We start from the raw sequence: 17,177 nt of genomic DNA, 5'->3' as shown, positions 1-17,177 counted from the left end.
ATCTTAATGTTTATGGTAGAAAAAGTATAAATAAAAGTTTTTGTTTAAATAAACTTGTGTGAAGAAAAAAAATCGGATTAAGCGCTAAAAGTTACAAGATATTTTAAACGAAAATTTCTCAAAAAAAAATAAAAAAAAATCATTAGAACGGATGAATAAACATCGTAAGCCGAAGGAATTGATACTGATATATAGAGAAGCTATTAAAAGATTAAAATTATCTGTAAATCTCTTAATAGGAACATGTCACATTTAAGATGTTAATAGATTTCCTAAAAACAATTTTTAATTAGTTATTTTTATTATATCTATTTTATAATTTCTTATTGTTTACACATTAGTGCAGTTTCTTTTATTAATTTTTATGAATGAAAAAATTTTTAAATTAGTGAGAGTTAATTTTATTTGAAAACTATAAACAAATATAGGATAATAAATGAAATTAAAAAAAAAAAATGTCCATGTTTTAAATAAATATAAACTTACTAGTGAGCTTAGAAAGGCTTATTTATTTATTAATATATTTTTGAAAATTATTTATTTTTAATAAGCAATAATTATTGTTTTAATAAGCACTAAAATGTTCAACTCATAGACATAATTCAAAAAAATATAGTTTTACATACAAAAATTATAGACCTCTTAAGTATATTTAATTATTAAATAAAAAAACTTAAAACGTTTTCAAAACAAATATTGACATATTGTTAAAAAATTATCTATTAATTGTAAAAGGAAGAATACCAAAATTCTTAACTTATTCGATGTAATTCAAAACTATTAATTTTAATGTTAAAGCCCTCATAAAATCTTAGAACGGACATTATTGTAAAAGCACTTTTTATATAACATAAGTTACGCTTATTATAGGTATTTACAACATAACATAACTTATTTCTGAGATCAAAAAGTTGCACTCTAATTTTGAAGGAAATTAATTAATAAATAAAATTACTGTTTCGCCCTATAATTACTGTTTCGTAGATTTTATTAATCAGATCTATAACAGAAAAAAATGCTACCTTCGTATTAATAATTTTTATTTATCTTTTATAGGATATACATTTACTAATATTTACTCTGAATGCTCAAGGAATTATATGAACGTTTTTGTTCAAATTTTCGCTAGGTATTATTATATTCTTTAGGTATTATTGTTAGACACTATATCTCTACCATACGTATACTATATCTATATTATATATAAATTTTAATTTTATAAATTTGAAAAAAATCAAAAGACTAAATTTGAATATAATTCGTACATATGTATAATTGTATTGAAAAATAAAAATCTTGCCAAAGTCTACCAAGTGTAGGCGCCAAGTTAAGATCAGGATGTTGAGTGCTAGGTTTTATTACTCTTGTTTTGTTCTAAATCTTTGTTTTATATAGAATGGTATTGATATATGCTCTGAAATATTAGTTATGTAAAATTAGCGCTTGGAACCAAATAAATTGTATTAAAAAATAATTCACATTGTTTGAAAATAAAATAATTTAAAGAAAAAGTATATCTATAGCGACATTTTCTTGTTGAAACACAACATTTTTCTGTATCATTTGGGGCTTATAGGTCTTTTTAGGATGTATATAATATCTTTATGTTATAAATGTTTAATACTTATAGATCAACTTTAAATATATGTATAATTTAATTTTGCAATAAATTGTTTTGAATGTTTAAACACTCATAAAGCAAAAAAAAATGCGATATTTGCACGTATTATATATCAATTATGGCAAATATACTCCTAAAATGTACTCGTACATATAATGTAAAAAGCACTCTTATCTTTCTATGTAAATGATAAAATTTTGTACCCTTTCATATATACACAAATGTTGTTGTATAAAAATGTACGATAATCTCAATTGCTTGATATTAATTGCAAACAATTTGATTAATAAATCAAGTCAATTGCTTTCTTTATGTGTTTCTTCAACGACTTTTTATAATTAATTAAAAATCAATAAGATTAATAAAAATATTAAACACGATAACAATAATAATGATCTTGAAGTTTAACCCCATTTAAGCGAACAATTATATATCCAACCAATACATGAAAATGTTTTCATTACAAAATCGTAATGCGATCAGCTGGCTTTATCGATTACAATTGATAGAACAAAAACAAATATTTCGCTTTTATGTGTAGCGTACTTAACTTTTTAGGGTTCAAGGTACAGAAATAATAAAAAGTAAGGGCAAAAACAAAAACAAAAAAAAAAGAATTCAATGAATTGTATCAAATGACAAATGACAGCCCGCAGACTCTTGTATAAGCAATATATCGACAGTTTCGACCGACAGCGGGCGATGGTATGAGCAACGCACTGTAGCACAAAATACCGGCAGCAAAGTTGACTGTCAAACATCATCAACCTATCAATCGTCAATTACTTTAATTTGTTAGTTGTGGTAGTTTGAATTCATATTTTTTTTTGTTTTTTATTTTTTGTTGTATTTTTACAGTTGGTTTTGTTTTTCATGTTGGTGCCACTCAGGCTGTCAAAAATTATTTAAAAATATGTATAAAAAAATAGCTGATAATAAGTTTCATATGTTTTTGTATTTACTCATGGTATTGCTTGTGTGTTTCTTTTATTTTATATATTTGTATTTTTGTTAAGTTCAATTGATGATGAGAAAAATAATTGTAATATTTACTTGACTTCTTAGCGTTTTTAGCACTTTAACATGTACACATGTAGGAATGTATAAGCAAAATTATTATGACTTTCGAAAAATAAGTTCCAAAATTTAAGAATATATTCCCTTTTTTTTCGTTAATTCTCTACTTCGTGGGAATGTACTTGCACACATCTGCAAGTATATGAAGTAAGGCGAGTGGCAAACAACAAAGTCAGAGTCAAGCAGCGTTTTTGTGCTTTCCTTAAATTATTGTAATTATTTTTTTGTGCTTTTATATATTTGTTTTATTTGTTACTTTATTTTGTACTTAACTTTTTCTTGTTCATATGTTAAGTTTTTTTTTTTATTAAATTTATTTTTGTTTATAAAATTTTATTTTTTTTATTAAATTGTATTTCTTTTTTTATTAAATTTTGTTATTTTTTATTAAATTTAATTTTTTTTAATAATTTCTTTTTTATTAAATTTTATATGTTTTATTTCTCTTAGTAAATTTTATTTTTTTTTTTCAAATTTTATTTATTTTTTTAAAATTTTTTTTTTTGTATTAAATTTTATTATCTTTGCATTAAATTTTATTTTCTTTTTATAAAATTTAATTTTTGCTCGACGAAATGATTAAAATTCTAATAAAAGTTTGAAGTTACTACTGAAGCAAAGAAACGAAATTAAATTTCTGAACAAACGTTGTGCTTGTGAAAGAGGCGTAGAAAATGGACGAGTTATAAAAAAAATGTTTGATTGTTGAATTCTTTTGGTACGTTCTTCTAAACAGATTAATGAGTTTTTTTTTGCGCTTACAAACTTATTTACACATATCTAGATATGCATATGTATAGATTTAATATTATGTACATAAAAAGTTAATGTATTTTTAACTAATTTTTTTAAGTTATTTGCAAAACTCGTTTACCATTTATCACAGCAAGCACACACCCTCACCTCTCACCAACCCGAAATTTAAGCTTTAGAACTGTTCAGAAAAAAGTAGACAAATACTTTTTTCATTAAGAATTCAACAAAAAATGAAAAAAGCAGAATGAATACGAGTAATATATAGTAAAACAATAACAACAAAAAAATTTGTAGATGTGTACATTTTTGTTTTTGTATAATTTTAAACATTGTTGTTATCGCTGTTGCTGTATTGTTGTTTTTGCTGTTGTTGTAGTTGTTGTTAATTTAGTATGCTTTTTATTATATTTGTTGTTGTAGTTATTATTGTTGTTTCTGTAAATATATACACCGCTTTTTTGGCTCTGTTGCTCTTTCCGCCTAACCTTGGAGAATATTAAATTAAGTTTATTTTTTGCTGCTTGGCTGCTAGTTTTCTATGTATTGCTATTATTTTGAGTATTTATGCGTATATTTGTGTATGTGTGTGTGTATATAGAACTCATGAAATTCAATAATTTTCGTTTCAATTTTTTGGTTCTTGTTTTGTTTTTTTCCTATTCCTATATGTTTTCTATACAATTTTTTTTTTGGTGGGGTCATGAGGCGCCAGTTTGTGTGCGAACTATGTTCTAACTATATATGTTTTTTTTGTTGTATTTATATATTTCCCATAGAAAATATATGTACATATATCAGCCTGTTCTAATGTTTTTTTCCTTAGATCAAAGTTAGGCAGTTTCGTTATTGTTGAGGAATTGAGGAAGTGTATTTACTGAACCATTCATGTTTCGTTCAGAATTTTTTGTATTAATTACAAAAACAATGTATTATACAATAATAACAAAAAATTGTTGGTATAGGCCTAATTGGTTTATATACAGCTAATATAAAAAATGTTTTTGTTTTAAGCTATTATTACATCGAGTTAATAATTATTGGTTAGGAGAGTATAGTCCAAATTATTTTTGAGTATGGGTAACAGCTGTTAATTTATACAATTTTATTTCTAAATTTAAATTAATATTCAAACTGAAAAACAAACAGAAATACTAATTTATACAATATTAAAATATACATTATTAAGTTTGTTATTAAATTTAAATAAAAAGCAATTATTTTATTAAATACATTGATCTTATGTATTAATTCTTAATATATTTTTTTTTGTTTTAAATAAAAAATCATTATGAGCACCGTAAAACCAACTGTTGTTTCGAAAGGGTTCTTCAATTCCGAAAGAGGGTGTTTTAGTATACAGACTAAAGTATACGACCTAAGTAAAACCCCCTTTTATGAGAGGTTTCGGGGAGGGTCTGTTTTATGTTAGCAATTTAAACTATGCCGTTTTGATTTAAGATCTGCATTCAGACCTCCACTTTTTCACTGTTTTTTTTTGTTTGCCATATTACTGCACATTTCTACCAGTAGCCGACATATATAACATATAAATTAAGTTTTTTATGCCGTCAGTATATTGTAGATATACAAATCCGATACAAATTGTATTCCACAAAGTCTGAGGATATATACTACTACTTTGTTTTCATTTCACATTTAGCGAACTTCAATTAGCAATATCTTCACAATTAAAGTGAAGTGTTTACACTTCAGCAATGAAGAGCGAAAAGAATAACATAAATATTCTATGACATAAATGTATTCTATAACAAATATAATATTCTATTTTTTGTTTTTAATTGAACTATTTGATTATAATGTTATATATATTATCATATATTATATTAAAGGTGCATTGATTTTTAAATTTGTTAAAAAATTCAAAATTTAATAGTTTGTTTGTATATCTTTCTATTCTTCTAACTGAATTCAATTAATAATAGTGATGTATTGACGCAACTATCTCAAAGTTTTATGTATGGGAAAAGTGAGTAATTGTTATAGAATAAGCAAGTTAATTGCGAAAATTCATAATTGAGATAATGTAAACGAGCTTATCACAATTACATTAATTTTCAAAAAATACCATGTTAATAGAATACAATGTGTATATAAATAAGTTTATAAATACAATTCACATTCAAGTATTTTATATTAATTATATTTACATTATATTAATATATCCATTCATATCTCACATAAATTAATTTTAGAGCTTTTAAATTATTCTTTTCTTTCACAACTTCCTCTCTTAATAAAAATTTTATAAAATAATACCGAAAATAGGGTATGTTTTTATTTACCTAATATGAGGGCCACAATTTTACAATTTTTTTTTTTTGAGTATTATTTTAGTCTATCTATTAAAATATTTTAGTATTCGTCATGCTTGACGAGATTTTTGTGACATTTTATTATGGTTACGTATATAATATGTATATTTGTTGATATAGACTATTTAAGTAGAGTATATTTCCAACACTTTCGAAATTTTTTTGTTTAATGCTAATCATTATTCTACATTAATTATATACTTTGACGTACTTTTCCTTTCGTTCATGCTATTTAGCAAATTAAATTTGAACTTGAAATTTAGACTTTTTTGTTGTAAAGTAAATAATAATAAAAAAAAATACTATAAAATGGTATCTAACAATTTTGGTTAAACAAATTGCTCTCATAATAAAAAAACAACAAACAGATTATTTATTGATATGAATTTTTATAGCAAATTAAGCGTATAAACATTATTTTAGCTGGAAATTGTTAGCTGTTACTTTTTGGCCCATTAATATATTTTACCTAATATATAACATTTTTTATATTTTTATAATTATCTGAAAAATTGGAATGATACCTGAGTTCGTTTTACAATATTATTTTTTTATTTTTGCGTATCTTAATTATGTTGGCATTAATTTATGTAAAACTTCGGAAACTTAAAAAAATGTTCGCATGCTAATAAAAGTTGCTTTGTGCGCTGTGATATCAAAGAAAAAAAGGCGTTTTAATTCCAACTTAAAAACAAAATTTTTTTTTCTAAATTATTTTCGAAATTAACTTAAAGATAGTATAAAAATAAAAATAAAATAAATACCTAAATAAAAAAAAACAGCTAATAAACTTTAAAAGGCTTAAATTGTAAAATGCTGGTTGTTATAGTTTTATGGGAAGCTACAAACCAATAGAACAAATGTTTTACACGCATTTACGTAGCAGAAATAAAAACTATATTTTTAACCTTGATAAATTGTTTATTATCATTTTTTTTTACTTTTAACTTAAACAGATCTTGAGCCTTGCTTTGCCGCATATAATTACAGCTCAAAACAAAAATAATAACGTACTAAGCCTCTTCAATGTGGAATTAGTGTGAATAGATTACCACACTCCGCAAGATACTGTATGAGTATCTGCGGGTACGGGTACTTCGTTATATGGGAGCACTTAAATTATTTTCCAATTATAAAAATTACTGCTAAATTTTATAATTTTTTCCTGCTGGTTTTGTTAGTAAGACTAAAATCATGAGAAAATTTAAATAGTTATGTTTGCATAACATTATTGTAAGTTTTAGTATGGAAGTGACAATATTTTTATTTTTGTTGTGACTTCAAGCAATTATTTTTAGAGTAAAAAATAATATTGTTTTTCATTGAAAATAATAATAAAATAATAGTCTAAAATTTAATGATTTAAAATTATACCACAAAAGTATGGTTTTGAATTATTAAAAAAAAATTTTACAAATTTTTGTTTTAAACATTAATTATTAAACATATATTAAAATATATTCTCAGAATGTATCACTTTAAAAACTAATAAAACATTTTATTTTATGCATGTTTTCTTATATTTATATACATAGTTGCTCTATTGCGTTGCAATAGACCCTAACCGAACAGAGGCCTTTCCGCCTTCCGAATGAATGTTAGTTACAAAGTATTATATAAATTATCGTTCCGATTCAAAATTAACATATCCGATTCAACATTAGGACTCAATAAATTGACGACCAACGTTTTTAACTTTTGTTAGATTCTAATTTGGTTTTTCCATAAAATTCTAAACTCTTCAACTCCATCTAATATAAGTCTAAACTCTGGACACCCTCTCCTTATATGATTCTATTATATTTTGATTCTGTAACACTAGCCATATTAAAACATGCTTTAAAAACAGTTTAAATTGGTTTCGTTATTACACATTTTGTATGGTTCAATATTTCACAAAGCTGTAAATTTTGCAACGCCTTGAAGTTTATAATCACCTATATTTGGATTTTGTGGAGCTAATCCTGTACTTGTAATAAAGCGTACCAGATCTTTCGTTTCTTTTCTGATAAATTTGCAAATAAATATTTAAAAATAATAATATTAAATATTATACTTATAAATATTAACACAATTTTTTTCTATAAATATATATTGTATATTTGTACTTTCTTAAATACTTATAATAAAAAAATAGAAAACAATTAAGCCCAGATTAATTTTAAATCACCTAGTCAATTATGCTAACGATTTACGTTTTTCTTCTCGATTAATGAGTTGAAAAGACACAACTTAATAATATATTTAAAATTTCAGATTGTAGATAATCAATCATTTATTTATAAAAAATTTTATTTTAACACTCACGCACAAAACTTTAACAAAAACAACTCAAAATGCATTGAAAACAAATTAGTTTCAATTTAATTCAATTACGACGACCTTTTTAACACCTTTTTATTAGCAGATTGCATATTCCGAATTTTTTGAGAACACTTATAGGAGATATTCCGCAGATAATTATATATAATTTTTTTCACATGTTTATAACAAAAAACTTAATAACAATAGATAATAATAACAATAATTCTCAAAATAGATTTTTTGAAAAAAATATTTTTTAAATAAATAACTTTTATTTATTTATTTTAATAATTATGTTAATAAAGATTTGAAACGATCAGAAAGAAACATCTCTAAATTTTAATAAAAAGTAATTTAATTAAGAATTTTATGTTTTATAACAAGAAATACTTTACGAATAGAAAAGATCGGTATAAGTGAAAAAATTTTCGCATTTAAAAGAGATTTTTTTTTAATAATTTAATATTATATAAAACAAATAAATTAAAATAAAAATAACTACTTAGCCAAATAAAAATAAAAAAAAAAATAAGGAAGGAAAGGAAGGAATCGTGCACTACGACCTAAAAGATCTATTGTGTCCCTTAGTCGGATTAGAGTGTTTCTACAAGTCCGATTTCTTTAATGGAATATAAGAGCTTATGAAGTATAGAGCTTACTTTTCCTAGTCTTGGATCCTTATGATCCATGAAATACCCTCTTAGGTTTTTCTTTCGCTTGTGCATCAGTGCCGGGCACTCCCTAAGCATAAAATATATAGTATTAAATTTGTAATTTCTAAACTAAATTTTTAAAAATATTTATAAATTTAAAAATTTAAAATATAAGAATATAAATAAAAAACTAAAAATAATATATATGTATGTTGACTTTTGCTTACACGTTTTCTTCATTCATTTTATTTATTAAAATAAAAATTAATAATAATATTTTTCTACTTGTTTGCTAAGACACAAAAGCTAAATAAATATATTTAAGTATATATTATTATAATATATCGACATATGTACATATATGTTAAAAAATATTATATAAGTATTTCGTTCCTAGTTATGAAACAAATATGAACCATTATGTAAAGAACTTACTACAAAATACATATGTTTAAATTAATGATTTTTACTTGTTGCATTAAATTATTATATAGTATAAGTATAATTTCACAATAACTCATATTTTAGACTAGAATATAAATAAAATTATTTTGTAATTATTTTCTAAGCGAGCCACTACTTAAGCAACACCTACTAGAAGCGTGGGAGTATAAATTTCATTTTATTTTTCATTTGTCGATAGAATGCAAATGTTATTACTAATAGATATGAATTTATGAGTTAAGTAATATAAATTTATTTTTTTTTCTCTTATAAATAGTTAATGAATACACACAATGTGTTTGTTGTTAGTAGATTCATAATCTTGTTAGATTTTAAATTTGCTTCTAACTTTTTTTTAAGTAATTTTTTAGTATTGATGTGAAAAAAATGCCATATTTCATCTTAGAATATGTTTTTATAAATAAGCGTATATAAATATTATTTGACATTGAAATAATATTCATAAAATACTATTTTTTATATATTCTTCTTTTTAGCAAACTAATAGTTTTTGTTGCTTCTATAACATAAAAACTAAACACTTTAGAACAAATGTTGAGCATGACAATTCAATGTTATCTTTGAGATATTTTAATTAATTAAATGGATTTGGCAGCATTTATTCTTTTTTTAAGATTAAAGATGAAAGCAAAAATGTTCATTAATTGTATTAAATAAAATTTATTTCATTTACAATATTTAATATAAAACTTTCTACGAGAATATTTTTCCAAGATATATTACCTATAAAATTCTTTTTAATTAGTATTTTAAAAGTTAATTTGATTTATTATATAGTAAAGGTTGAATGTTTTACTAATAAAATTATAAACTAAAACTCTTAATATTTACAATACATAAATTATTTTATATTTTTTTAATATAATACACATTTATAATATACATTGCACAAACTTAAATGTAACATCAGTAAGAAATAATATCAGTAAAGCCATAAGGTACAAAATAGACGTTTTAAAATATTTTGGTATAATAGTTAGTTATTGCAGGCAGTTAATAGATCCTTAATATGTACATTTGAAAGTGTTGCAGTTAAAAAATTTTAATCCACTTTAAAAAGTATATTACGCAGTTGTTAATATATAAATGACAGATCTTAAATATATATAATATATGTGCTTGTAGAATGATAGAAAATGACAGATCTTAAATATATATAATACATTTTCGCGTAAAACAATATATTTTCTCGATGTTCTTCGATCGATTATTTCGAATTTGCTATAATGCTGGGAGAGTTAGCATATAAAAAGTCAAAATATTAAATCTAAGTGTATAACATAGATAGGCCAATTAGTTAGAATGTGTATTAATATAACAGCGAAACAAGTTTGTTCAGAGTATCCATCAGAGAAAGTAGAAGAGGAGACTATATGAAACCTGTTCAAAGTGATGCCAATAAATAAGTATCTGAATCACAAAATTTCAATTTTTTACAAATTACAATATAAGATTAAGATTATATTAGATTAGACCACTGATGATGAGTACTTCGCAATACTAGAAATAGCGTTGTATGGTCAGCCAAATTTCAATAAATTAAATAAAAAATTTTTGTCCTTGTCTTTTCTTTGCTATTCGAATCTCTCTAACTTTTAAATAGTTTATTTTTGTCATAAGGATGTGTTAATCTCGGCAAGAAAAAATTATTACTAATAGATTAGATTAAGTTCTAAAAACTTTAAAAATTTGGCAGCTCTTCTTTTTCAAGTTGCAGCTTACAAAATTGTCTGACTAGACTCAGATCTAAAAAGATTGGGAATGAAAGATTAGAAATATGGCTAAACGGATGGGAAGCAATAGAGAGTAGTGGCTGAGAAAGCTATGGTTTTTTGCGGATTGTGGTGGTAAGAAAGAAGAAGTAAAGAATGTCTACCATAGTTATTAATTTTAATTATTGTGAATTTTGTTTGGGGTTTATTGTAAAACTTAATATGATTCAAAAATTTCAAAAGTTCTGTTCAAAAAATTGTTTTTAAAGAAAGGTTGATTGGTCACATTATTGCAAAGAACATTACATTGGGGTTAAATATTCAAATATTTCCTTAATAAAATTTTCTGAGTAACAAAAAAACAAATCATAACAATCTTTAATTACTTTCTGTATCTCATATCGTCAATATAGCAATAATTTAATATTTAATTTTTTTCTTATTGCTATTGATTCGAAATAAAATAATATGATAAACTGAGTACATTTATTGTTTCATAAAAGTTTTACTAAAATATTTTTAAAAGTTCTATGAGAAATAAATACATTTTCCTTTCAAATAAAATTTGTGTTCTTTACAACTGGCAATAATTTATTATTGTTTATATTTTAAAGTGTTAAAGTCAATGAATGGTATATAAACTACGTATATTTATTATTTTAACTCATTAGTATTAGAATAAAAAAACAAGCTGTAAAATGAATATACAAAACGAAATGTCTTTCGATTGTTTCCGTTTAGGTTTGAATTTTGACTAAATGAAGTTCAAGGGCGGACAACAACAGCAATGATTTATTACCATAATTTTTCATACAAATAGTTTAAATAAAAAGAAATAACAGAATTCAAGAATAAAAACGTGATTCAAAAACAATTTCAGCAAAACGCTAATCCATTGTTAGTTTAGTTAAAAATATGCGCATCTAATGCGCACTGGAACCGCGAAACAATGAAGAAAATGTCTAAGTTCAACAAAAATTCGACTTAAGCCTTAAGTAGCAAATGTTAAAACGTAAATTAAATTTTTTTTTTAAACTTCAAAGTTGATTTTCATTAACTGCAATAACTTTGTTAAATATTTTATTATGAAAACTTTTATTATAAAATTCGGTACACTCAACTCAAGTTCAATTTTGGCTAATAAACGCAATTAACTGCAATCTTTAATTAGGCAAAAACATTATAGTAATTTTATACAAAAAAAAAAAATTAATTCGAAACAATAAATACCGCTGACTATTTTAGTAGTAGTCAGTGAATTAACTAATTACTTGGTTTGGCTAATTAAAATAATAGAAACAAAAACTAAAAGCAGTTTATTAAATTTATTATAATTTCCGCATACGACGTAGTGCAAGTTCAAGTTTGCCATAACCACAAACCACGAACGGTCTTTGAACCAAAAAAAAACTCACAATAGTATCTTTTTTCTATTGTCTCTTCTATTGTTGGCTATGTAGCTAAGCTACTTTTGAAGTTGAGATGCGCATCTTGCAGGCAAATAAATCTTATATTTTTATTGTGGGCTTAACAGCATTTTTGCACAGTTTGTATGCAACTCTGTTCATTCTATGTTGAAATTCAAATTACAACATCAACAGGTGTCAAAATCTAACGCACGTAATTCCAAGTAACCGACATGCTGCACTTGGCAGCTACAATAACAATGCAGATACTCGTATCTGAAAAATACTTGCTCGGCATGTAATGGAACATACACTCATAATATTATACATAGTTTTTGTATTCATTCAGCAAAATTTGTGCACAGATGTGGGTGATGTTCCTCATGGTTGGCAAGCTAGCAAGTTGCTGTGCGGTGTGGGCGATAAACGAGCCATAATACAACAGTATGACTTACGCTGGAGCCAGTGCCGCCAGTGCCACAATGGCACTGCGCTGCTGACAATGGCATAACAGCAAAGCTGCTGGGTATTTCAAAATCCAGCACAACAGCAGTTTCATTCATAAACTCATAAGCGCTGCTAAGTCTGTTGCTAGCCGACACACGTGGGTAGCAATTTCCGTGCTATAAAATCGGAAAAGTGAACTTCTTAAACAAATTAAAAATATATAAAAAACAAAAATTAAAAAATTTATATAAATTAATAAATTGTAAAAGCTACAGAAGTACAAAAAAGAAAAAAAATGAATTGATAACACAGTAGGTTGGTGCAACGGAACTGCTGTTATTACGTGTAAGTTCATAGCTTTAATTTGGGCTGCAATTCGGGCATTTGTGGGTAGAGTACCAGCAGCCCACTGACATGTAAACGTTGTTAATGGGCCCTTTTCTTAACCATCAATCCAACCAGCTTATAATAGTTTGGATATCTATCTATCTATGCTTGTTTATTTTTTTAAGTCGATTTTTTTTTCATTGTTGTGCGGTTGTAATGTAGCTACTTGGCTGGCAATGTTTCATGTTAACAGCGACCTTATTTCACTGGATTACAATGTGTTTTATGCTTTTGCTGCATGAGAAATGAAATTTAGGAAGTTATAACAAAGTTAATCACGTTAATGCAAGGGGCACGGCCAGGCCTTATGGGTTTGTGTATGTGCAACAACTTCCGAGGCACTGGTGTGGTGTGGCTCGTTATTTGATGGCCTCGGTTGAAAGTTAATATTTCAGTACTTCATTTAGTTAACTTAAAGCAATCTAACAAACATTGTATTCATGAACATTTTTGGTTTTTGTTTATTAAAGTGTTTTGAAATAGGATGTTGACATATAATTAGTTTTTAGACTAATTTTATACAAAAAATTTTATATTTACCCGCATATTTTTGTTGTATTTTGTTGTAGGTATAAATTCAAGACAAAAATATTATTAAAAATTGGTGCTAATTAGACAGTTAATTATACACTAATTAGAAATACGACTTATATACTATAATTATCTTGCTAATTAATGCAATATATTTCATTAATTTGTTCTGGTTGCTAAGAGAGTATAAGAAACTATAAGACTAAACGTATCAGTTGTAATTATAGATTAATTTGATATATTGAATAATATATTAGTAGTAGTTCTTTTTTATACATGTATATTATAATTTAAGTACATTTTAAGTATACTTTAACTGTGAAGATATGAATGCGGTACACGACTATACCAGTCATTGTCGTAATTTCATATTTTAAATATATCGAAGATGTATTTGTATCAACTTTCAAGAGTTAAAAGTTGACTACAAATTGTCAAGATCTAGTAAGAGACCCCTCCTCTTACAATTTTTAAAAATATATAACTTTATTATAATATACTTAAATAAATATATGATATATTTAACAGAATTATAATATTAATACCCTATTCACAAAAGTTATTTTGTTGTAAAGTTTACTAAATAAGAACTTACAGACGCAGACATTGATAGCAAATATCGTTAGTAAATGCTGATTATGTTTTATTTATATCTTTAAACAAAAATCAATAAAATTTTATAAACAAATGCTGCTTAAATCGTAGAAAAAGTGCTATTAGTTAGCAGAAAAGAAGAAAAACAACCAAGAATAAATAGCTACTATATCCTACTGAAATATTATAAAATAATAATAACCCAGTTTTAGGTTTAATTTCTAACATGTTAAGGAAGATAACACATTTAAAGGCCCTCCTGGCCATAACCTATAACAACAGTAAATTTCGCCTAAGTATTTTAGCTGTCAAGTCTGAGAAATCAAAAAAAAATCTGAAATAAAATCAAAAAATCTGAGAAATAAATATTATAAAATCAACATCGGCTGCTATTAGACGAAATATGGACTAAGTGTTGCCACAGTTCGAAAGTTGGTAGCAGTTTGAAGTTGATTGCAATTTTGCAATTGCAATTAGACCACCTTGAATTTGTAGTAAAAACTTCAATAGCAAATACTTACAATTTTAAGTGACAATTTAACTAATTTTATCAAAAATTGTTTTTAAAATTTATTGTTATTATAGTTTCTATACATATTTTTATTATGAATGTTTTTCACAGCCTCTAACATATTAATTTGCATATTTTAAATTTATGCATATTTTTTTATTATAAAAGCTAGTCATAAACCTAGACCTTAATCTGTAGCAATAAAATGGGTACTAAAACATAGTAATTCGAAATAATTAATTTTTATTATAATATTTTATTAACTAAAAGAAACTTACTTTTCTTTCTATTCAATAATTATTCATGTAACATTTATGCATTACACTAACTGCGTTTTATAAATTCTATAGACGCTATAACCGACCGATTTCAACGACATATGCATGATGTATTCAAAAATACGCATACTTTTATGGGTCATTTGTTGGCAGTTATGCCCCAATAAAGACCGACAACAATGTACTGTTCTGCAACAAAAAAGGCAATAAAGTACAACAAAATGGACATTAGAAATTGAGTCAAGAAAACATGTGAAGTTGAATGAAATTCTACAATAACAAAAATAACAACAACAACAGTATTACCAGCGGGTAGTGAACACTACTGACACTGTCGCATATACATTACAAAGTGAAATTTAATATATTGTGTGCGGCACATGGGCACCGTTTTACGCTACACCCGGAAATCCGGTGGGAATACATTTTTACTGCATTGCCCGCGATACTTACTATTTTTTACTTGTAGCGAATGTAGTTTTGTTAACTTAATTTTTTTTGTTTTGTTTTTTTTTTTTTTAGTTTTTTACTTTTTTAATTTTTTCACATATAAAGATAATTTTATGCAGAACCACGAACGCTAATTAGCAGCATTTCGCAAGCATTGCTGGTCTGGCATGGCCTGGCCTGGCTTAGCCAGCTAGTAAACTAAGTAAGACAAATGAATGAGTTTAATTAATTGAATTTTGCATTAATTGTGTATGACTATGGCGTGGCTTTGGTACATAAATGTTCTTCCCGAAATTAGTTCACAAAAAAAAAAAATTAAATCAATATGTACATACACAAATTTATAAATTAAATAATTACTTAAATGTAAATTAATTACGGCCTTGTGTGGCAGGCACCAAACAAATAAACAAACACAGCTGAGGGGTTAAGGTTATGAACTTTGGCATATTTATACGACATTAATTATTTATTCTAAATTTTAGGTATCTGCTATCAGTTTCAATAGCAAAATTAAATTTAAAAGTTTGTTACTCTTGCGTTTTTAATATTTTTTCCTCTATTTTTTTTTTCTAATTTTTGTTTTTATTTTTTAACTTTGTTTTTTCTTAATTTTAAATTAAAATTAAGCTGCTTAAAACAATTTAGAAAAAAAAATAATTGAGGCATAACGCATATGCAAATTGCCGCATGAACCAATTTTCTAGCACAAAATGCATCAATTATTATTTATTTTTTATTAAAGTTGTACAGTGTCCGCCCGTCTTTTCATTTGTCGAATTGTCTGTTTGTCTTTATGCGTTCACACTGACCGGCTTTGTGCGTGTCTTTATATGTAAATGCAAATAATTTTTTTTCTCATGCTTAACTTAACTGAATGGGCGCTACAGTCGACACCGACACCAACACTTCACGAAAATTTATAAACTCGTTGACATTGCTTTGATGCTTTATGTTAACGACCAACCCCCCTTGGTGCAGTTAAAACAACTTTGCTGTCGAAGCTTATATGCAATTTGGCGCATCGCATTGCAATTTTTTTTATGATTTTAGTTTTAATAAAGTCTTTTGTAGTTGTTGTTGTTATTGGTTGTTTGAGTATGTTTTTTATTTATTGTTGTTTGTTTTGTTTAAAATAAAAAAACTCAAAAAAAAGTGTAAAATGGCGTGAATTGGAGCACGTTTCGTTATGTTTCGTTGCATTTAATGCTTAACATTTAAGCTTTTAAGTTAATAGTTAAGCATAAAAAAAATGTTAGTGATTTTAATTATATGTTTTAGTAGAAATAAAAATATCATGTATTAAATAAATATTGTTTTTATTAGTAATATTCATAATGTTAAAAAAATGTTAAATGAATAAAATGTAAATACAGTTACGTTAATGGAAGTAAATCAGAAGTAGCTAGGTTAATATCTGTCTGAAGGAGACACTAGAATATAGAACCGCATGGAGCCAAGCCTAGGCATGTCATGGCACATCTCCTGTAGTACATGTGTATAGGCGCTCGAAAAGGTGAAACTGGAGCATCTATTGTATCTATATTCAGGCTTTTCTGGAACCAGACATAAGGTGTCGTGTTCTCTATAATAGTAGTATTGGTTAAATACTAACATTTATAAATGCGTCCGTGCATTAATTCTAATATACA

The 17,177-nt window shown here is 25.4% G+C and overlaps 1 protein-coding gene across 1 annotated transcript in view; it reads right to left on the bottom strand.

The window, feature by feature from the left end:
- The window catches only part of LOC119666456 (activating transcription factor 3-like), a 60,915-nt gene extending 46,616 nt beyond the window's left edge, over positions 1–14,299 (bottom strand). Inside the window, exons 1-2 of the mRNA XM_038075733.1 lie at positions 14,288–14,299; positions 12,783–12,950 (exon numbers count right to left, since the gene is read on the bottom strand). Of these exons, the coding sequence (XP_037931661.1) occupies positions 12,783–12,950; positions 14,288–14,299 (180 nt within the window). The remainder of the gene's footprint in view (positions 1–12,782; positions 12,951–14,287) is intronic.
- Between the last annotated feature and the right edge of the window lie 2,878 nt (positions 14,300–17,177).

This window comes from Teleopsis dalmanni, chromosome 1 (genome assembly GCF_002237135.1).
Source record: "Teleopsis dalmanni isolate 2A chromosome 1, ASM223713v2, whole genome shotgun sequence".
NCBI classification, from domain to species: domain Eukaryota; kingdom Metazoa; phylum Arthropoda; class Insecta; order Diptera; family Diopsidae; genus Teleopsis; species Teleopsis dalmanni.
This window is presented reverse-complemented; position numbering and strand designations above follow the sequence as displayed.